The sequence below is a fragment of the Poecile atricapillus genome, chromosome 1, assembly GCF_030490865.1.
Source record: "Poecile atricapillus isolate bPoeAtr1 chromosome 1, bPoeAtr1.hap1, whole genome shotgun sequence".
NCBI lineage: Eukaryota > Metazoa > Chordata > Aves > Passeriformes > Paridae > Poecile > Poecile atricapillus.
The window spans coordinates 25,964,364-25,987,982 of record NC_081249.1 but is presented as its reverse complement, the minus strand read 5'-3'; the positions used below and the strand labels follow the sequence as shown (position 1 = coordinate 25,987,982).

At 38.8% G+C, this 23,619-nt stretch overlaps 1 protein-coding gene across 18 annotated transcripts in view; it reads right to left on the bottom strand.

The window, feature by feature from the left end:
- The window catches only part of MCF2L (MCF.2 cell line derived transforming sequence like), a 151,928-nt gene that overhangs the window by 28,425 nt on the left and 99,884 nt on the right, over nucleotides 1-23,619 (bottom strand). For 15 of the 18 annotated variants that reach the window (XR_009276541.1, XM_058828727.1, XM_058828789.1 and 12 more), the window contains 2 exons: nucleotides 9,759-9,849; nucleotides 753-872 (listed from right to left, as the gene is read on the bottom strand). Coding sequence is in view for 17 of the 18 variants with exons in the window: in XM_058828727.1 (XP_058684710.1) it covers nucleotides 753-872; nucleotides 9,759-9,849 (211 nt within the window). In the remaining variant the exon portion in view is untranslated. Of the gene's footprint in view, nucleotides 1-752; nucleotides 873-9,758; nucleotides 9,850-9,973; nucleotides 10,431-12,012; nucleotides 12,228-23,619 lie in introns of those variants that run through there. The other 3 variants (XM_058829129.1, XM_058829122.1, XM_058829111.1) reach the window with 3 other exon arrangements.

Genomic DNA, 23,619 nt, shown 5'->3' with positions numbered 1-23,619 from the left:
ATCCTTCAGACAACGACAGAGAAGATGAACTTTTATATTAAAGTGAAATGGAACTGCTTCTTGTCGATATAGAAAAACAAACTTAACAGTTCTTTCAGTTGAAGATGATGTAAATGTATATGACTGAATATGAGCATGGGAACCAGGCATATTACAAAATAAAAGCTTATGAATTATACAGGATAATACTGCCAGACTTTTTAATCTTGATAAACCATACTTGACTATTTTCTAAATGCAAAATTAATTCCTTATTCATTTGTCCTTGTTATTCTGGGTCTGCAGGACAGAACAACAGTGTCTACATGGATTTGTCATGTAAGGACTGGTTCCCCAAAGTAAATGAAAGATGGGGGAAAATTTTCTTAAAGACCATCTTTGCTCCTTGAAATTTATATCTAATAAATACAGTAACTTTTATATCATCAGCTCATATAATTTCAAATTTTATTTTAAAATATAAATGCTGTACACTTGCAAACAAAAGTACAATCTGTGGGTTTGATGGCGATACAAAAAAAGGCATCCATTGTTTTTTGCTCAAGTGGCAGAAACCATAGTGTTAGTCCATGGGAAATGCATCTACTTCAAAACCCACATACTCTTTCAAGAAAAAGTCATCATGAATTAGCTAAAATTGCTAGAACTGCCTCTAAGCATGGCTTTTTGTTGGGGTTTCTTTGGTCCTCACTGGCTACCCTAAGTATTTTCACAGATTCCTGGGAGTAAAGTGAAAACAGAGGATTACTTACAGGTACTTTCATTTTAAGCTCATCTTTGTTGAATCTGAAAGCAATGTCTGAGAGAGCTCGATGAAAAAATCCTGTTGGGCGTAGAACAAGGACTAATTGCAGGTTTCCTGGGAAAGATGCCTGAAAAGCAAGTTCAGCCCGTTATTTTCTGTGTCTCAGCTCCAGAAAATATTTTTGAACATGGAGAAGCCCCTGATAAACCACAAACTAACTCTATCAAAGGCCTCCCATAATGGGGTGACCAATCATATTGTTGCATTGCTAGTACAAAGAGCTTCATTCAAAAGACATTTACTTGTCTTCGGGAACAGGGATCTATTCTCTTGGAATCAATTTTTTTTCAGGGCTGGTTTGTACTGCTCTTCAGCTAAGATTACAACCTACCCAAGGAGGCTAATGAGCGAACAGAAGTGGCTTAGTATTTTTTTATCAGTAAGACTTTCATGGTTACTTCATCTTCTCTTTAACAGAAGGTGGCAAAGAAACCTCCATTATTGTGTGAAAACCTAACAACAAATTTCTAATCTGTTCATATACTACCTTGCCAGTTGCCTACACAGGTTTTTGCCATAGAGGATGAATTTGTCAGGCAGTAACTTAGAAATAAGCTTTAATTTGGCTGACAAAAATTAAAATCAAGCCTAAAAATTCTCAGTTCTGTTTTGTCTCATCAACTTCCAAATAGCAATCTGATGGATCTTTCCCAGTTCTACAACAGGTAGAGGAAAAACGGAAGAGAGAAGAAACAAATTTTTAAAAAATAGCATTAAATTATTAAAAAACAACCTCTGCTATGGCAGAGATTTGCATATTTGGCATTTAGCCACTCTTGGAAACATTCTTCTCTATTCAGTATTTCCACTGTAGGGAGGCAGTGAAATTCACTAAAGAAATGATCATTATAATGATTAAGTATGCAATTTTCTTTATTATACTGTTGGAAATTATTTCCCTTTTCTAGCAAACTGGTTTACCAGAGGGAAGAAAAAAAAGCCAACCAAAAAATCCCCACTGAATGAAGGAGCTGTTACGCTATGCTCTGCTCCAAGCCTACTGGAACTGTTGGTATCTGGAAGGTTGAAGAGTGATTTAATAATCATGTTGAGTTTCCCAAGGGTTCCAGGTACTTAGCATTAGAAATGAAGAATTTTTAAAGGGAAAAGTTGTTTAAGACTTTTCTGGAAAACTTCACAGATTCACTGTGGTTCCCCAGATATTCAGTATACAGCCAATATGCTTAGTCAAGTTCATTTGACTAAGGAACCTTAAAGGCTTGAGCTTCCCAGTCTGCCTCCACTTCAGTGATGCCCAAATTTTCTAGAAAATACCGTGGATCAGTTCCAAAGGAGTTTGAGGGCTGGGAACAGAATCTGGGCCAATAGTCTTGTATCACTTGAATTCTCATTCAAAAGCTGTCAGAAATTTCCCTTCTCTCTGAATAAAAGCTCAAATTCTAGATTACTCTGCCTTTGACTACAGTGCAAACTTGTCCCCACCGGTCTGTCTCCATTTGGTTTTGGTTTTTTCATTTGGAAAAATGCCATGTCTTAAAAAATGATGCCTTCTTCCCTTGCTGTGGCTAGGAGTCAAATCTGCGAATTGATTTTGGTGAAACAAGAAAGGGAAGTTGTGCTACAGTAAACAATGTTGGACTTGTGACACCTATTACAGTTTATCAAAGGTTGTATCTGCACTGCCGAAGTACTACTACTTTTCCTAACATTTTTTTGCTAAAGCCCTGGTGGCTTGCATAGACAATACTATGATGTAAGAGATACTCCGTAGCTGCCTGTGAACTTCATGACCAGTCAACTTCACCCTGAACACTGGAACAAAACAAAAATTCTCTGTTCCAGTCCAGCAGCATATTTGTTTGAAGCCATTGTATGCTAACCAGACAACAAACAATGACTTCTCAATAATGCTTTGCTGAATACTAAGCACCAAAAAATATTCATGTTATGTTTAGCAGTGCTATCAAATAAAGTGCTTTCAAGGACTGTTTCACTGAAGTCAATGAACCTTACTCAGATTTGTTGCAGGGTTTGTAAGTTCAAAAACAGTTGTGGTTTTTTTTTTTTTTTCCCCAAAGTGTCTTTCCTTACTAGATTAATTAATGTTAACAGTTCCCCCAACACCTTGTCTCAAATATTGAATTTATCTGATTTACCGCCAATGCAAAAGAGACTAGTGGTCATGTTTTTCATATTCTCTGCAAAAATTAGGAGAGCCCATCCCATATATGCATTCATCTCACTTACACTTGATACTTCATGCCAGTCATGGGATTAGTTTTCTATCTACTCATCTCCTTTGCTTTCTCATCCAGTCAGATCAGTGCCAATTCCAAGGAGAAAAAGATACAGATGTGCATATTGTTATCAGCTTTAAATTAAATCTAACCAAACCAGGAATTTGTATACAGCACAGCCCCAGGATCAAAGTGTTCCAATACACTGAGATCTTTGTTTCCCTACAAGTATCCTGAATCTAGAATACAGGGAAGAACCTTTTCTGGCTGGATAAAATAAGGAACAATCTTACATTCTCCAGAAAACCAGCTAATAATTTCTTAAGAGCAGGTTAACCTGCCTGCTTTGAGACATCTGCTTCTCAGGGATGGGGAGCCTTTCACCTCATGCCCCAGGCTTCTGGGAAGGGGAAAATGTACACACTGGACACAGCTGAGTTCTGAGTAAAATGCAAAATCAAATTACCACAGAATCACAGAATGGATTGGAAAGGATCTTAAAGATCACCTATTTCTACCCCTCACCCCCCGCCAGGGCAGGAACACCTTCCACTAGACCAGGTTGCTCAGGTCCTCATCCAGCCTTGCCTTGAACACTTTCAGGGTTGAGACACCCACAACTTCTCTGGGCAACCTGTTCCAGTGCCTCACTACCCTGACAGTAAAGAATTTCTTCCTAACATGTAATGTAAGTCTCTCCTCATTCAGTTAAAAACAACTCCCCCTTGTCCTGTCTCTATCTCACTGTGTAACATCACTTTCCCTCTACTTCATAAGCCCCCTTTAAATACCAAAAGGCTGCAGTGAGGTCTGGCCCAGAGTCTTCCCTTTGAACAACCTCAGTTCTCTCAGCCTGTTCTCATAGGAGAGATGCTCCAGAGCTCTAATCCCCTTTGTGGCCTCCTCTGGACCACATGTCAGTTGCATATAATCCCAACTATCATTTTTCTTCACAGAAATTACTGGCAGAGAGGCTGTATGTACCACCAGTACTGACCCTGAAGTCAAGCCAGCTTGCAGAAATATCATAACCATGAGCCATCAAAGAGCTAATACTTGACTTGGTTTTAGTACTTCTGTTTCAAAATATTTGGAACAAGACTAATTTTCATTTTATGAACAGCTTCAAAATACCCACATTACCAAACTCTGTGGTGGTGTTTCCCTTTCTGCACTTACTAGTATGCCATAAGCCACAGAGCACTTCTTTCCAAAATACTTCTGTATATAAAGGGCCTAGTAAGTACTTGCTTACCTATTTTTTTTTAAGACTGTTTATTCCTGGCTAGAATGAACAAGTGCCTTACACATAATTCTTGTCATGAAAGAATCTTGAATTAAATCAGTTAATAAAAAGAGCAGCTTGAAATCTAGTTTTAAAAACATAGAGAACTGTTTTGCATTAGATCTATGTTTAATGCTTGTGACATTAGGATCCTGCTTTCTGAGTTTAAGTGACTCACTTCTCTGTTTTCACATATTAAACAAATATGTAAAATAAAGAAAAATTGCTAACTACACAAGGATTACCACAAAAGTGCCTGCATGCGTAATAGTTTCAAAACATCCAAAGCAATCAGACAAAATCATACTGATCTCAAAATAAACTTACTAATTTATCATTTACTGTACTCATTCATAACAGCAGCCACAAAATTAATACAGATACTGTCACAGCTTCATCATACTGCCAAGTTCTAGTCTTAAATCCAAACAAAATGAGAAACATGACTGGGGCTGAAAAAAGAGCAGTATTTTCAAAGTTAAGCCGTACAAAGTGTGAAATGTCATTATACTTTTCAGGACATGATGCAAAGAGCTAACTAGAAACTGGGCTAATGGGAAATACCTATCCCATATAAAAATAAAATAGTGCCTTTCACGGGGCAACACTTCCAAAATGTATCTTTTCTACATCAAGAACTCACTAAGAAACTCAACATCTCTATAAACAAGGCCAAAGAACTCAAAGATGGATTACTGCAATTCAGCGTTTCTCACCTTGGATATCAAACCAATAAGATTTCAGATGGCACAAAAATGGGACTGCCTGACTCCTGCAAGATTTAGGCTGGTATTTCAAAATCAAAGAATCAATTAGGTTGGGAAAGACCTCCAAGATCATCAAGTCCAACCTAAGCACTCTGGTGTGCTGTGTCCATTGGCTTCTGGTTCCTTCCTGCTAGCCAGCAGTCTTGGCCCTGATCTTCAAAGAAATTAATGGGCTAAGCTGCTGTTACAGTGAAGACCGCATTTTGATTTATGAACAGCTAAGAAAAGCAGTGCTCTGGACAAGGCAGCCCAAAACAGAAGGCATGAAATCTGCATGAAATGCATCCTCAGTTAGCAGGAGCAAATCACAAAGCAAGCTTCTTCTCCAGGAGGCTGAATAAAACCCATCTCTTGTCACATTTAGAAAGGGCTACAAAGTTTTATAACTGGATAAAAATTCCTCACTACCACCCCCAAACAATCTTCATCCTAACTGCTTACTCAAGAGCAGTGGCCCACAGGTACGTTATTCTCTACACACCAAGGAACTTTATTTTCCCTGGACCTTCAATATGAGGTTGATGAATGGCTATGGCAAAACTTTTCACAATGTTGAGTGCAGTTTTTTGTTTGTCTAAAAGAGTGAGTTCACATTGCAACCTTTCCCTCTAGATGGAGGAAGACAACGATGACAGGACAACAAGAGACTAATACAATGTAATGACTTAGACTTCATTTTTTAAAGAAAATACATGGAACACTGGAACTGTGAAGAGAGCAGTAAAAAGCTCCTACAACTGTGGATTGAATATAATAAAGTTTGTGTATAATGAAATTAGGAGAGAAAATTAAAAAAAAAAAAAAAAGTAATTTTTAACTGTATGGAAAGGATAAGTGGATCAATTTGTCTGGCATTTGTCATTCACCCAGCTTCAGCTGGAACAATACAGGGCTGCTTTACCAGGCAGCATGATTGCTCCTTCTTGCACACTTATCCATGAGACTATGTAATTGCCCAGCCCCAGGAGCTAAAAGGTTCAGCAAGGTCTTGCATGTCACTTTATACTCTCAATACTGTGCTCAACTGAAAACAGAGCATTCTAAAACATATTTAGAACAATTACTGCAAGTGACAGGGCAAAAAGTTGAGAAAATTTCATATTCTCAAACAATAATATAATACAAGTGAACAATTTACAACTACTAACTTCAGTATCTTTCTTGTAAGAAAGAAAATTTCAAATTCTACCATCTCTCTAACAACATGACAATTTGCTATCAAGACTTCATACTTAACATGAAACTTGGCTCTTGGAAGCTCTACCAGAACTTCACCTCTCAGCCTTGACTATCCCAGTAGACCAGATTCTTCCTAGGCTAATCCTTTAAGCTAAATCAGGTGAAAAATGAAAAAGAATAATGTTGTTTGCAGCGTCTCTTAAGCCACAGAGTCTGCAAGTCTTGCACTTGCTAACAACAACATCCTGGGCTGCCTGCCCATTGCAACTTTTATCAAGTAGAATAAAACAATAGCAAAGTCTGCATGCCTGGGCACGTTCTTTCACAATCTCTGTCACATCCCAGGAAAAGAAGGGCCACATTTCAGCCCAGGCCTCTGGCTTTGCTCTCAGTCCCACTGCACTGCATGTGCTGCAGCAGCAGCCATCCTGGGCGAGCGGTGCAGTCACTGACCTTCCACTGTGTCTGCAAAAATAGGTTAACCTCATCTCCAGAGTCTTGACTTCAACAACCTTTAAGTATCAGCATGAAACACAGATTCAGCTCATCATCCTTCATTTTCTACCCCAGGAAAAAAAAGTACCCCTAACAACAAAGAAGATAAAATGAAGCTTAGAAATTTTTAGTAATATATTTTCCACAATAATTTCAGCCTGAAATAAACCATTTTGTTAGTTTTCTTTCAAAACATTATTTCAAATAGCCACTAGTAGAAATCAAATGTGTATGAAGAATCCTGAAAATAACAGGAAATAATAATAACAAATACATGCTAGTATGAGTTTCTGTTTAACAGCTGCTCAGTGCTTACAAATACATGTCATACAGTAGCCAGGGTATTAGTGATGGCCAGATGCTCCAGCCAGGATATTCCTTTTGGGCAGTGCTCCAACCACAGCATCCTATGCTGGTATTTCTGATTTCACAAATCAAGAGGGTCAACCCCTTCAGGATGATTAGAGAAAAAACAGGAAAAATGACAGAAATGACAACAAATAAACTGACAACCAAAACTCTCTTCTCAAATAACATGAGACTCCTATCCTCACACACAGCAATAAGATTTAGCAATCCAAAATTAAAAAAAAAAAAGACAAAGAAAAAAAAAAAGAAGTACTGATCAGAGGCTTTTTACAAGGGCAGGGGGTAACAGGACAAGGGGGAATGACTTCAAATTGATAGGAGCTAGGTTTAGGAGGGACATGAGGAAGAAGTTCTTTACTATGGGGGTGGCAAGGCACTAGAACAGGTTACTCAGAGAAGCTGGGAATTTCCTGTCCCTGGAAGTGCTCAAGGCCAGGCTTGGCTGGAGCTTTGAGCCACCTTGTCTAGTGAAAGGTGTCCCTGCCCATGGCAGGAGGGGGTTGGAACTAGATGATCTTCAAGGTCCCTTCCAATCCAAACCATTCTGTGATTCTGTGATGGAAACTGCCAGAGCTATCAGGCTTTCAGACATCGAGTGCAATCTGGATTGCCCAAATAACACTCAGATGCTTCATAACCACCAAAAGACAACTCTCACTGTCAGGAAAGCCAAACAAGTTGAAGTCTCCAGTTACCCTTGAGCCATTCAAAATAAATATTTTTCTATCAATAGGACCACTCTAATTTGGCACTATATACATATCTTGTATATTTGGCTTTGTTTTTTTGTTAAACAACAGACAGCTGAAATGCATTAGATTTCATTTATATCAAATACTGTAGCAAAGATATGATGGACAAGAGCAAAAAATTTTTCACTACATCTTCTTTTGGAATAGGAACAAAAATTTTTCAAGTATTCAGGGCTGATGTGACTGTCCCTGAAGACCAACAAGAGGATTGCTATAAATATATATACATGGGTGCAATTCAAAGCCAACACTGCTGCTGTTCAACAAGAGAAGCAAATATGAAAAATCATGCCTTTAACAGATTAGACTTCAGCTAAGAAGCATGATTCTTCTTTCAGAAAAAGCTCACAGACAAATGAGAAAAGCTGCAAAAAGCAAAATAACCCATCAGCAGCAGTACTGCAACTGTGCAGTGCTCCTGCACTTAACAACCTTCTCTGGGCAAATCCCTTAGGCACCAACACCATCAGGACAGTGACAGATCCCTTATAATGGGGAATAGTTGCTCAGTTCTGCTCACTGTGCTTCAAAGCAAAATAACACACACTGGAGGTTGCCATAAATGTTATCATGGCTACAAGCAACTTGTCTGTAGTTGCTCCCTAACCCCTACAACCCCAATTATTCAAATAAAAGGACCTAATAATAATCTGTGCAACACTTATCTGTCCTTGAACAGAAACTACAGCACTGGCTTTTGAAAGAGATTCCAAACCTCCAGAGAGTGTCCTTTTCCTTCACTCATCCTAAATTACTCTGCTCTCAATTTTCAGTACTGGAATCTGCTCAATGCTACATCTCAAAACTTTGAGATGAGCTGCAAAAGCAAATTTTGCTGATACTTCAATGTATTTTCAATGTTTTAACATTCCTACCATAATTATTGTGTAAAAAGTTGTATTGTGGGAATATTATATCATTATATATTCATTCATAAACCATCATATAGTGGGAGTAATATACTACCTTTAAATGTAGTATAGAGTAATGTACTACCTTTAATTTATAATAAACAAAAAATTGTTTGGCCATAATCAAGCCACATTAAAATGACATTTAGTGTTTCAATTTGACATTTATCTTACAAAGTTAAAATTTTTCAGCCATTAAAAATAAAAAAAAAAATTCTTACAGCTTTGTTTATCAGCCTTTCCTGGAAAGACTGCTGCTGCTAACAATTCAAGCATGGATAACAAGGAAGAAAAAAAAGGCAACCAACCAAAAACAAGTAAACCAACAGTAGAATAAACACATGATAAACATGAATCTGTCCTTCCCTGCTTCTGAAAAAAAAAAAAAAAAAAAAAAAAAAAAAGAAGAAAAAAACCACCAAGCCTCTAAGAAGATTCTTTTTCTGATTTTAAAAATATTAATTGAAAGGGAGACTGGGAAAGTTAAGAGCATGTACTGTTGATTGATCACAGAAGGCACATAAGATTTTCTTGCTTACATGTAATCCTGGTTTTAAATCAAACATCACAAGAATGGTTTTTCTATGTGAACTCTTTCCAAGTCCTAAACTCACCCAGGAGCCTCACCATCATTTCTTTGTAAAAGGGAAGTTCACTTGAATAGTGAAAAGTGGACCCAAACTGTATGGGGACACACGGGGTGTCCATGCAAATATTAGCTCCCACCTGGGAGAGCTGCATGCTCACACATTCACACACACACACTCTTTCCAAGTGCATACTTAGGAAGATGTCCTGAGCTGCCAAATGCATTAAAAGCACATCATAGACACCCGATGCTCTCTCTGGGATACAAAAGACCTACTGGATACCTTCTGTATCATCTATTAGCTGACATACTGTTGAAGAGAAAAAAAAACCCCATGTTTTTGCACTCGTAAGAGGAAGATTCAACACAGAAAAATCTTTCTAAGGAGTCATTTCAAAGAGTACTCACTGCTATCCGCAGTATGGAAGCTTTCACGGAGGTCCATTTGTCTTGTCTGCGATCTATGACAAGAATAAATCCAATTCCAGCATCTCGTAAACTAAGTTTGGAGGAGGAAAGAAGAAAACAAAGAAGTTTAGTTAAAAGTACAAATGTAACTCCTGGTTCTCTTACACAGAAAAGCAATTTAAAAAATAGTTAAAAAAAAAAAAAAGTAGCTTGACCTTTTTGTCAATTTGAATTTTGAGTTTTCTTCATATAAGTATCTTAAATAAAGATAGACTATACACCATAGCAAAGATGCAGCAGTCCCACAGCGTTTCACAGAGCTTCAAAATGTATTCAAATAATGAATTCTTCTTTGTCACAAAAGATAGTATTTACATTTCTTGCCCAGGGATTATTTCAGAAGAAAATAAGACTGATTGATTCTCCACTGTTTGTTGCTGATATAATCCCTTCCTCATGATGTCGTCAGTATATTTTCAGGATCAAAATAAAGTTGTTTTCCTTTTGCATCTGCTTTTAACCTTCTGTTTGAATTGTCTTCCTCTTCACTGATAATTAAAACTCCTTAAAAACACAGATCCTTCTGATCATTCCATTATATTGCTCCACGCATCTGAAATTCTCATATGCCTCCAGGTTGTAAACTTCTTCCTAGGTGCGTTTTCACATTCACTGAAACAAAAAAACCTCACGGCATTTAAACTCTTCAGCCCCCGGACGAGAACAACGAGCTCAGAGGCACTTCTCTGGAATGGAAACATCTGTGAGAGAGATGCTGCTCAAATCCTGGTGTACGGGTGACCTTTCTCTTTTGCCTGTGCTCAGCTGCATGTGCTACCGAGCCCTGACCAAGGGGTATGCTCCTGTTTTGTAATTCCCCATCTAAGCCAATTGTGCAATGCCAGCAGCAGCCTGTGCCAGCCAATCGCAGTCAAAATGGAAACAGCAGGCAAATACAAGGCAGACAGACTCAGATTTATTGTCTTCCCATATATTTGCTCCTTTTTCAGCACGTGTGCCGTATTTTTATTTCTGATAATTTATTGCAAGGCCTGCTGTGGCACTGTGTGACCTTTAGAAATACTGTGCACCAATTTGTTTTGGTAATATCTTACAAGCAAAAAATAAAAATCAACACAGCAGAATGTCAGGATTCTTTATTCAAGATTGCTGAATCACGGAAACACCAGCTTTTCTTCATAAGTTGTGTCAGTAGCATAATGGTAAGAGGATGTTTAGGAGGGTGAAGAACACAGGTACTCAGATGTGTCATCTTAAGCTACTCTTCAAAATCACAAATTTAAACAGGACTCACAGTTTATTCCCTCTCTTTTACAAAATGCAGCATCTCTCAAATTTACAGACATTCTATCTAGTGGAAAACATGAATAATCATTAGAAATGAAAAGGAACCCTTGCTTACTTTCAGAAGAAGCTAAGCAGTCCTTTCAGCACAGCAGAATGTTAGAAGCAATCCTCACTGCCCACATTTAGTGCATGTTACTTAACTCTTGCCTCTGGGTTAGGACAACACTGATAAATAACATCTGAGCACTTGCCTTGTAAGCCTGACAACCCCTGCAGACAAATAGGGCTTTATATTAGCAATATGCTTCCCACTCCAAATATTTCCATGATTAATTAAAGTTTCCCCTCTTCTTTTTCTTATTTAAAGGGCAAGAGGAGGAGAGAGATCCAGACTGATATTAGCCTCTTCCTGTTCCCTGTTTAAAGTTCTCAATTTTAACCTTTAGTGACTGAGCAAAATAAAATTATGATAGCAATCATGTGCCACAACAATCAGATGGCAAAACAAACTCCTTGGGTGCACAGCCTTAATGTGGATGAATGGAGTCAAAAAAGTGCTACAGCTATCCCCACAGGAGTCAGTGTGGATTTTAGAGTATATTAAGACTCAAAATGAGCTATTTAACTTGCTCAGTAGAAGTTCCCAGGAGCCCTGAAATCCCTCCTTACTTCCTCAGAGGAAGCATAATCTCAGAGTACCTAAATGCAACATCTGTATAAAATTTTAAGAAACTACTGATAATTCAGTGCAGTATGAATAAAATTAGTGACTCTGAAAGAGCATCAACAGGATTTCTCTGTAAGAGCACACAAAAATACAGGCTCAGTTGGGATCCCAGAAATTATCTACATGGCAACTCCACACAGTTAATCACCTGCCTCAACACCTGACAATAAGCAGATCTTAATATCATTATCCTAGAAAAATTAAAAAGACAAGGCTTACTTAAGTGGAAGAATTAACCAAGAAAAGCACATCTCTAAGATAGCCCAAAAGATGTCTTCAGCCAACCTTCTTTTTCCACTCGATCAAATAGAAGGATCCAATATGTTGTGTGCTTGCATGAATCAGCAAGCTCAGATATAAAAGCCAGGATTCCCCACTGCTGCCTAGAAGAGACCTGGTGGCAAAATCTTGAGCATCTGACTTCAAACTGTTAACACTCCATTAATATAGACTGGTGGGAAAAAAAAAAAATAAATTAAATGACCTGTTCCAAATCAAACAGGGTGGGAAAAGTATTTGTTATCTTGACAACAGTGCCTTGCTGCAAAGGCCTGGCTCTGGAGTCTGGGATCCAGCTCCAGCAAGTCACAGGCAGGAAGCAACAAACCAAACTAAGACATTGTGTACAACAAAGTTGAGAACATTACAAAGAGAACAAAGTCATGTATTCAAGAAAAGTAAATATTGAAAACAGGTCTGTTTGCCAATGTACCCTTGCTCTACTGACCTCTCCTTGCTGCCAGACACGCACCTGCATATGGGGTTGCAAGACACCTTGCAATACCCTCCTCTCTTCTGGGGCATAGACTGAACGGGGCTTTGGAAATAAGCACATACTCAATTTTCCTTTGGCTCCTGATTTAATTCTGAGTTCCCTCTTTCCCTCAGCCATATTTATTACATTTTATTCTGATATTTATTACATTTTAGCCTGATTTATCCCTATTCCTCCATGTGCTTGAGAGGAATGCATTTTGTTTTGTGCTCAGTGTCTCAGCAGAAGCATGCTCTGATGGGCACAGATCATCAAAAGCTCATCAAGCTTTTTTCCCTGCCTTGGTCCAGCTGCATTGTGCTCATCAGCTTAGCTCACATCTTCTCATGCCTCTGTATCACTCTCCAATAAACTTGTCTCCACCACTGACATTTGTCTCTCCCATTCATCACTCCCTGTCCCAAGAACAGTTCAAAAAGTCTTTTTTTTCCCCCGCTTTTTAATTTTAGATTGTCAGGATGAATTACATCAGTTCTCACCCCTTTCTGAATATCACAGTCTCTGCATCCTCCAACCTACGTCCCATTCCATCTCCCAGGATCTTCCCTTTGGTGGACACTTCCCTCAGCTGTGGTCCTGCCGGTGGAGTCCAGCAGCTTGTCTGCACTGCCTGCTGGTCAAGAGGTGGCACTCACATCCCATGCCACAGCCTTCCTGCTCTCAGCCCTGCTAGCAGACCTGGCTGCAGAGCAGCTCATCCTGTAACCACAGAGAAGCTCCTGCTCAGCCCCAGGATGAAGCAGGACATGTTTGGCAACAGGCTTGAGTAGTTGCTTAGCATGGCCTGGGATTTAGGCAGATTTTTGTCAAGGTACGTTCATGATACAAAAGCCATGCTTCTTCTGAGTGTCAAGTCTGAGTCCTTGAACAAAGGAAATAGATGCTTGAGCTTCTCAAACAATTGTTTCAATGTTTGAAAAGCAGAATAGGTTAAGTCTTAGGAACAACTCAGCTCTGTTGACTGAAATTTACACCATAAAATCAGATGGCACCTCACAAATGACAAGAAAATTTGGAAGAGTTGTAAATTACTAGAAGGCAGCCCTTACAATGAAAAATATTAGAAAATCTTAGCAGAAGCACCTGTCTATTCAGGCTTCTTAACATTTCCCATATGACCTTTGTTGTATCTAATGTATTAACTTGTATCCGGTACTTTCTGAAACATAATTTATATAAGCTTTTACTTCAAATTTAGTATTTCCTTCCTTTGTACATGCACAAAAAAAAACCCAGACTGAAACAAAAAACCCAAAACATCATGGGATAAGTACTGTTCTTCTGTTTATTCACCAGAAGAAAGAATAGAACATTTTTAGAAAGGCAGGGAACCATCCCTGCCTCTGCAGGAAATGTGTCCAGCAAACTCACAAAAGGCCAGGTTAGAAAGGCAGAAAGTAGAGGAAGAGGAGCAGAGAGGACAGGAGAAAATGCAGCAGAGGGTAGACTTTCTGCTCAGACCCCTCCCTCTGTCTCGGGGAGCTAGTGTAAAACCATCAGGAGGCAGTGTCAGTGAGGCTGAAATACCTGCCCAACAAGCACTCAGTTTTGCCATGTAGACTGTAGAGCAGGAACTGAATTTTCCTTGGTGACTCCCCAGCTCTAGATTATGGGGACATCTCTTTGTCCTGTTTGCAAGACTCATTAGCTCATGCACTTGGGGGAAAGGGTGGGAAAGCTTATACTACATAGGACTGTGGAAAGAAACTTCCCTCTGGGGTGTGTGGAAGCAATTACATAAACATCCTCTGAAAGATCCTTGTATTTCTCCAAGGTATGGGTGGTGACAACTGCTACACAAAGAATTTCCTACTGCTTCTACACTGCTGTATGAAAGCAGTTAGTATAACATTGATCTCTGCTATAAATGAAACAAAGGACATCTTTGGGTTCATCCCAGAGGCTGGGAAGTAGCAAACCTTTGCACGTTTGAAATTCTGTACAGCATTTTAGGTTACATAAGTCCACGTATTTAAAACTGAATTTCAGTCTTAGAGCTTTATTATTAAACAATTGGTGTACATTACAGTCAGGACTGTTCCCTACCTCAACTACCTCGGCATACAAATGGACTAGAAATTATTGCTCTCAAGGGCTGAGCAGCTATTTCCATCGTGTAGGACTTGAGTAACATTTCAGGAGGAGTTACTGCATAGAACAGAGCACCAAGGCAATGTCTGCAGCGATCTGTATTGTAAGCAGAACTCTGGTACCACCCTATCTCAAAGCTTCCTCACCCACAGCACAGCGACACGCACACATTACTTTTTTGGCATACAAATGTAAACCTATGTAAGAAGGACTTGGAATTGGCTCACCCACTCATCATAGGTCACTCTGCTTAGGAACAGGCCACTGGAAATCAGACACTTAATGAGTAAAGTTGCTGCTTCCCAAGAGAAACTTTGCATTCTACATTTGTAGAGACAAGAAACTTCAACTGATTGAACCTAAGCCACCTCAAAGGCTACTTCTCCATCTCTCCTATTGCTGCTAGGAATGATTTCTTGAGGGGTAAAGAGGAGACAAGAATTCTTTCTTCATCATCAGTGCTTCACACATTAAAAAAATGAAACCACGAATGCCCCAACAATTAATGGAAGCAGAGAAGAGCCACCTCCTTAGTGGCCTTTATAAGCTCTACAAGATGGTCAAATCATATAGTGAAGAATGTGAGATTTATGGCATTAACAAATCAAGATAAAAATCTCCAGTACAGCAACTAAGAAAGGAAAAAAAAAAATAAGCTAAGCCCTGTGGTGACTTTTCACATTACCAGTTTTATGCTGGTTTGCCAGCAAGGAAAAGGGCAGTAACAGTTCACCTGGCATAGCCTTGCTGCAGATCTCCTCTCCTCCTGTCCCTCATGTAGGGTAACCCAGACTACTTCAATTTGATCATTAGCTACATCCTAGAGGATGCAGTGCTTCCTAGAGCAGAATAATTTAATGGGTTATGAACTTGACACACACACACACAAAAAAAGAAAAAGAAAAAGAAAGAAAAATTCAGCTGTAACATTATACAAAACGTGGTACCCAGTCACTAAACAGTAATTAGATCTAGAGCAGTTTCATTTTCTTACAATTCATGATTGCTCATTATTGTAAAGCTCGCTTTGTTTCAGAACTGGCCAGTTCACTTCATTCCAAAAGAAATCCAGCTGCTGGGTATTTAAAAAAAGGCACAAGAAATATCATATTTGGCATGTACCCCTAATTTTAAAATGTTTAAAAACTGCTTAATAATTTTATAATGTACTCATCTGGTCTTTAAATATTTTTATCTTATAACAGCTTCTTTCTCACAATCCAAAGTAAAACTAAACTTAAGGACTTAACATTTTAAGCCACCATCTCTGAGGATAAGAAAGCAGACTTGTGCTTTCTTGAGGACTTGATCATTTCTTGAGGAAATTATGAAAATAGCCTGATACATATGACACTCCACAAAGCTCCAGTTTGAAAGCCTCAGATGTTGCAGGCTTTTATAGACCAAAGTACCCAGCCTCACTGCAGAAGGTTCCTGATTGAAACAATATAGAGACAGCAGGAACTGAAAAAGAACTATAAACCAGACATATGAGCTCTTACATTGAACTTCCTCGTTTAAATTGCAAAGTGAGCCTGTAGGTTTTAACACTGTATCTAAGCTAAATACTGCTTTGTAATGCTGCTGCTATTTCAGATCTTAATGAGTTTTCTAAAAACCTGCACGTAAATTAAATTTAAAAGCATTTAACTGAAGAATAGCCTGCAAATTAAAGAAGTTATAATCCTTTAGAATGTGTTACAAATGTAACATGTTTACATGTTATAAAGTTACATAATGTTACAAATTATATTCTGAACTTGCAATTTATCATTTTTGATATTCATGGAATTATCTCATACATAATCATAAAGTAATTACACCCCTAAGACAAGCTGGAAGTGTTCTGAAAGCTGGACAGTAATACCTTCCTATTAACTACACTTGTGCTAAATTAGCAAACTTTAGAATTATATTTTCTATTTTTACAACAGAAAATTTGAGACTTGCATTGTAATTGAGATATCAGTGGCAAAGAAACCATCTGCCAAGAAAATAAATGGAATGAAAATGTATTTCCAAATGACGGCTGCATATACAACTGCATGCTGCTGTCATGGCATTCAGTCACCCAGACAGAAAACAGCAATTTGATGCCAAGTTCTGCCACAGATGTAGCTGTATGTCTGAGATCAAGTATACTGAACAAATCTGAGGACAGAATTGTTCCTATCAAAGGCAGAATTTATGAACACCCAGATGAAGCTCTTTGGCTACCTAGCAGACCTGCTGGGCCCCTAAAGCAAACTGGCATGACATTCTGGCTGCCACTCAAACAGTGGGCCTGACATCTTGTGGTGATACTCATTTGTGACATCTCAGATTCCTACCAGAATCACTTTCAGCTGAGGTGTCTATCAGTAATCAGTAATCAGTTCTTATTCCAGGAATATTTATGAGAAAAAACAGAAATTACAGGTGCACTCTATTTATGGTACACGGCACTGCATATGGGGCAAAAATAGGAACGCAATGATTAACAACTTCATACATTAATTCTATCATTTCACACAGAATTAATATAATTTTGGCTTTAGTTTCTGTAACCTCTGTCCCTTCAGCTGAAAGCACTGAAGAAGTCAGCTAGTGCAGAAGTGTCCACCTCTTCTATCTCATTGAAAAATCATCCAAAGCAGACCTAAGGAACAGGCTCACCTCAAACTTCCTGAGGTGCTGAATTCAAAGCTGGTGCTTGGTGGTGTGGAAGTCACTGCACCGCACCTATCTCTCCATATCCTCATCTCTGGAGTCAGGGAAAAAGCTTGCCATCAACTCTTTACACTGCTTCACCAGTGAGCAACCTGTACTGTGCTTCAACACAAAAGAAGGCTCTTGATGTAGAAAAATTTGTTCTGTTTGATTACTGAGCCCTGCCATAGCCAGCTCAATGAACTGTAACTGTGGAAGGCAAAACCTACCCAGCTCAAACTAAGGCTGGCCACTGTTCATGATGAAATATAAGAAAGAGAAGGAATTCCAGCAGAAGAAATTTAAAATAAGACAGCCAGAAGTGCTGTTATGCAAGTGCAGCCTCTAGTGGTCTGTCCAAAATCGCCGAATGCCAAGTAAAAATTATTATCTTTTAAGCTCCTGGCACTAACAACTGCATTTCACCCAACACAGCTGATGCTGTGACACTCCATAGCAGCAGCACAATCTGCAAGCAATGAGGCACCATTTCTTCTTGACACTTATGCTTCAAATCTGATTTTGAAAATAAAAATGTTTTCCCCTCCCTCCACCCCCAAAAAAACAACATGCATGCTATTCTACAATCTAATTAATTCTATACTGAAATTCTGTGAATAGATTTATTTTTAAATGTACATTAAAAAACCCAAAGCATTTACACTGTCTATTTTGGTTTTGATAGTGCCTTCCCTTCACAGATATAGATGAAGCTGCACAGGAAATTAAGAAAATCTGAGCTTCTGTGTTGGAACTGAACTTGTTAAAGCTTTGTCATTAGACAAGGCTCAGATAAGAAATTTGATGCATTTCCCTACCTCAACTATGAATCTTTTTTTTTTTTAATTTCTCCACATTCCAGCTAACTCTCACTAAATCTTATCCAGGGTACCACTGATGAGAACCTTCCCCCCTTCCTTTCCTATTATGCTCACTTTTGGTCTGAGCTGTTATTAGTTCATGCCCCAGGCATGTCTAAAACACACTGTATTGCAATTTTCTCAGGACTGGGAACCATCAGATAACCAAATTTGCATTTTAGGATCTCTCGGCAAGCAGGCAAAGAAGAATTTAGACGGATGTTGGGTTGTGAGGTGGCATAAATAAAAACCATCATAGACAAGTTATTAAAATTTGCTCATGAAGCAGAAGAGATGAGCAGAATCATACAGCCTGGCAGAATAACACCATGAAAATAAATGCCTTTTGCCACTTTATAAGCATAGGCAAGAATAATTGCACATGATGTTGTGTCAGTGACAGGAGATCTTAAAAGCAGGAAGAAAAAATAGAAAAATAAAACAGGAGAAAAAATAATGAGAGCAACTTCAAAGAGCTTTGTCTAAGCAGTTATTAACAATTCAAAACTCAAGTCTCATCCAAGCTTCACAATGATTGTAGGCCAGACAGCCAGAAGTGGTTATGTGTAGGCCCATGCCTGATCTGAAAATTCCTCAGTCACAGGACTGTTACAACAGCTCACTGCACTGCCAGCAGACCAAGAGCCCACAAGGAAGATGGGCTACTATCAGAGATGTCCTGGCAACAAGGGAAATGCCAACTCACTAACAAACAGGAGAGCTGCCCTCCAGCCTTGGTCTCAAATGCAACCAGAAGTCTTTATCCTGCACAGAACTAGGTCTCTTGACATTTTGGGATACAAACCTCAACACATTTATGTGAGGTAATTCTGTCTCAAGCACTGCTTATATTCCTCAGCCAAATGGACAGCACTGGTATACACCTTATTTAAAATATTTATGCCTATTTATATAACTTTCAAGTCATACTTATTTTATCTACCCACTCAGATTCAGAGGTATGGGCATCAGTATCTTCCTTCATTGGTGCCTATATCTGCTCTTTGTCTCCTGCGCTCCTTTAGGTCCTCAAATCAGCCCCTCTTCCACTTTCAGCAATTCCTCCTTAACCACAACTGAGTGGAAGACAGTAATGCTGGCTACATTCCAACATATATGCTGACCTTCTTTCTGCTCCAAAAAGCTTATGCTGTTGGGGGGGAAGCCAATGTAGCCAGGGTTAAAAATAACAAGTAAAGTGTCCAGGCATCATCATCTGCCTGGGCCTGGACATCTGCTTGTACCGTGTGCACTTATTGCCTCTCCATGGTACCCATCAGCCTTTTTTATGGTAACTTCATAAATTCATAGAATGACTTGGGTTGAAAGGGACCTAGAATATCATCTAGTTCTGGCTGCCCAGAACCCCACAAGCTTTATCCTACCAAGGAACTAAAATCAGAGCGACCTTAATGCATTTTTGCAGGTGAAAGAAAAATTAATTTAACAATCGTTGCTTAACAGATCCTCTTTTAGTGTGTGAAATTAAGTAAAAGAAGAGTTTTTAAGGAAGAGTTATAATTTTCTAAATGGAAAACACAGCATGATTTCTTCAGGTCATGCAGAGCTGCTTTTAGAAGGACTGTCTGAAGAAAGACAACAACTTTGAGGACATATTTAGACTTAACTACAGATGGCTGAAGTAGGTCACATTATCCTGGAGGGACAATTAAGGATAAATAGGTCAATAAAGGCAAAAAGGCTCCATGTTGGTTTAAGCTTAAGTAAATTGAGCAACAGAAAGCCTGTGTAACCCTCATTTTAGAACTATTGAGACCAACTCCATAAAAGCATTTTTACACCTACTCAGAACTGCAATATTGGAAATATACATATTTCCAGGACACTGCAACAACCGCTAATGCTACTGCAAAAAGTATTGGAACAACCTTACAGGGAATGCTGCCCAATTGATTTCAGAACTGTGCCATTACACTTAAATAGGGTGTTAAATTCTCTGAATTTAATACTGGACTAATAAAAACCCCTTTGTGACAGTCCAGAATTCTAGTAATTAACTTTCACAGTTTTACAGTGCTTAATTTACTTTGTCTTATTAGCAGACTAAATTTACCACCGGATGGTGTGTGTCATACATACTACCCAAATCCTCTAAACCCTAAAAGTGTAAATGGGATTTAAAGACTGGAAAGGCTTTACCTGCACAGGGCTGGGCTTTAAAACAAGTTTAAGGCACTTAAAAGACCTTGAAACGAGTGTAAATATTTCTAAACCTAGTAAAAATTCAGATTCCAAGTAACAATTTGGGCTTTGACCTTCATCTTGTGAGGGTATGTATCTGACACAAAAGCTTTAAATTTAAGATACAACACTCTTAGTCAAACCTAAGACCTTACATTCCCTGTCTGCTTACAGCAACATATGGTATTTACAACTGTTTGGCAGCTGTGCTCTGAGAAAGGAAGGGTACACGCAGCGTGATAGATTTTGCTGGAAGTCCTGGGATATTCTCACTGACAAATTTGAGGGGCTGCCAAGGTAACAGCAGGGTACAGGTTTCATATCTTCAGCCTGGATTGTAATCCAACAAAGAGGAGGGCAGCGAAATTAAGCACAGCTGACAGAAATAAACTCTGAAGCTGCAAAGCTGTTGCTCTGCACGTCAGTATGAATTGTCAGAGCATCTGTTTTTTGGCACCTCTTTCCCATTATGTGGTGATGTTCATCCCTGGCACTCCATAAAACAAAAGTGCTTAGCTCTTAGCTAGTGGTGGGCTGCCCATTCAGTTTGCACATAAATGAGCAAGCACAGGCAGTCACCCTCCCACACCGGCTTTTTGCTGGACTCTGACAGACTTACAGGCTCAAAACACATCATTACCCCAACACTGCTGCTTTCAGAGCACAGTGGTGGATCTATGTCAAGGAGACTGGCCTTGGAATTCCAAGCTGTGTGAGGCCTGAGCTCTCCTGTGTCCCTGCACAGAGGTTTGCTAGCTCCAGCAACACCCATGCTGCTGCGTGTCCTTCTGGTCCCTACCTAAATCCACCTCATCATGCTTTGCTGTGCCCACATGGGTCTGAACACACTGAGAGGCTTAGCACACACATTTCTCTTTGAGTTTTCCAGTGCTATCCCAAACAGTGGGAAGCTGGTATAGCAAAGAAGGAGGGGTCTTCCAGAAGCTTAGCAAACCCTAACTACAGAGCTGCTGGGCTGTCGGACATCAACGCTTTCAGAGGTCATCTCGTTCTGTTCTGTTACTTGGACAGGATGGCTCCCTAGTTTCCTACACCAGAGAGTACCAAAAACAACAGGATTTTTTGGAAGGCTGCATGGTGTTCAAGCATTTGTAAACCTTCAGGAATCTCAAAGAAGGGGACGCTCTCCCTGGCAGGAAACTGACGGACACCTTTCAAAACAGGAAACTGCTGAACGTGCCAAGTTAACCTGAGTTATGCTCAAGATCATGCAGTAGGACAGACCAGCATTACAAAGAGAAGCTGTACAAGGCTCTGGGAGAATACAAGCAAAACAGGCCCATGTATCATGCTTAATCAGCAGTATGGGACTTAAACAGGCCATCAAAACCTGTTTTGAGTTTTCTAATCTACACTACTTATTCCTCCTGAAAGGGATTTTGTGTTTAAGACTCAGCTTTATACTTTTAAAATATTAGCTTTTTAATCTCTTGTGACCACAAGAATTTTAGCTTGCTCTCTTTGTTCAAAGATGAGCCTATATAAGCAGGAAAGAAAAGCATTAAAACTATACTCTTTTGTTCTCATAAACAGTGTATTGTTTTCTAATTGCAGTAGAAACTGCTAATTAACCAGAAGCAAAACCATATGTTGAGAAATACTGTGTAGTTAAGTTTTTTTTAACCACAGCAATTATCTATTAATTTCTTTTGGAGCAAGTTGTCATGCTACTACCCATGTTTGGTAAATTCATATACCAGCAATGGGTACACACTTAAGCTAATAAAATACATTTCAAAAAACAGCTGTGATGAAGAGAAATTAAATATGAATAATACCTGCCTTCAAGGTACACTGCAAATCTTAAAAGTCTATTTACCAGGGTCAATAGAAAAATAAAAAAAAGAAACTTTCAAAACAGAGTTTTCAGTTTCAAAACTGAATGCCCTGAAATGCAATATTCTTCCTTCAGCCTCAGTACATGTGATGTAAAAGGTACATTGGCACAGCTGCCTCTCCCACTATGCAGTAAGAATGATGGTGTTTGGAGGTTGTGTGTTTTTTCCTCAGCTAAGGGAGAAGAGAACCTTCATCTGTGGGGCTTTTTTTTCCTACTGAGCTCAGCCCTCATCCCCAGGGGACTCACAGAGTGAAGTAATAGGAGATGTTCTCTGCAGAAGGAGAATCAGACCAACTACATAATCCCAAAATATCCCAAAAGGATACAAGACATGGCTGACTGTCCTCTACTGAAACACAGTTGAATTTGAAGTTGCCACTTCTTACAGACACTTTATCTAGAGATATTACTGTATTCTATAACTCCATTGATAAGAACTATTAATTCATGTGGATCAATATTTACATGTTAAGTATTTGTACCAATTCAGCATTTCAGTTAAACTACTCTTCCTAGAAAGTACTGCTATGGATTCTCCTACTTGGGTAGCCTATGTATTTTTCTAAGACAATTCTCACCTATTTAATAAAACTTTATCTTAAATTTCAATAATAATAATAACAATATTATTTGCTCAAAGGAAAAACCTGCTTCAGAAGCATTACATAGATACCTTTACAACATATATTTCAATACCAAAACAGAAGTTATAAAAGCATTAGCTGCAATCTTCTACTGTCTATTGTACTCATCCTTAATCCATTGTTTTTTTTCCTGACAAAGCAGCGATATTTTAGTACATAGGCACAGGACTGTTGTCACACATTATGGCAACAATCTGTACTGAATATTTTGAGATCACTACAAACCATATGTTAGACATCACATTTTATCCAGCCACCTATGGAACATGAATTTACCTTGCGACATTAACAACACCCACCTGAAGAATATGGTTCAGCTCTCTGCTTAATGTTATACGGCTGCACCAAGGTTAACTGAGTACCTTTAAACTGAGATGAGGTATTCCCTTTCCACTGTGTCCCTTCTTAACATCCTCATGTATCAGGCATTTACACATCTAAGCACATGCTAAGAGCTCTACTATTTACACTATTCTACTCCATGATCCAAAAGTTGATAACATGCAACTTTTAACAGTTCTATTCCTAAATGCAAGGTACCCCACAAGATATATTTTTGTTTCATGATTAAAGTTTATTGTGAAAAAGACAAGAGAAAGTTCACACAGAAAAAACTTGTGAAACCCAGTGTTTAGATAATACAAAACAAGGACACAGCAGGAGGTGACAAGGTCATCTTTATCCATAAAATTAGAAGGAATAAAA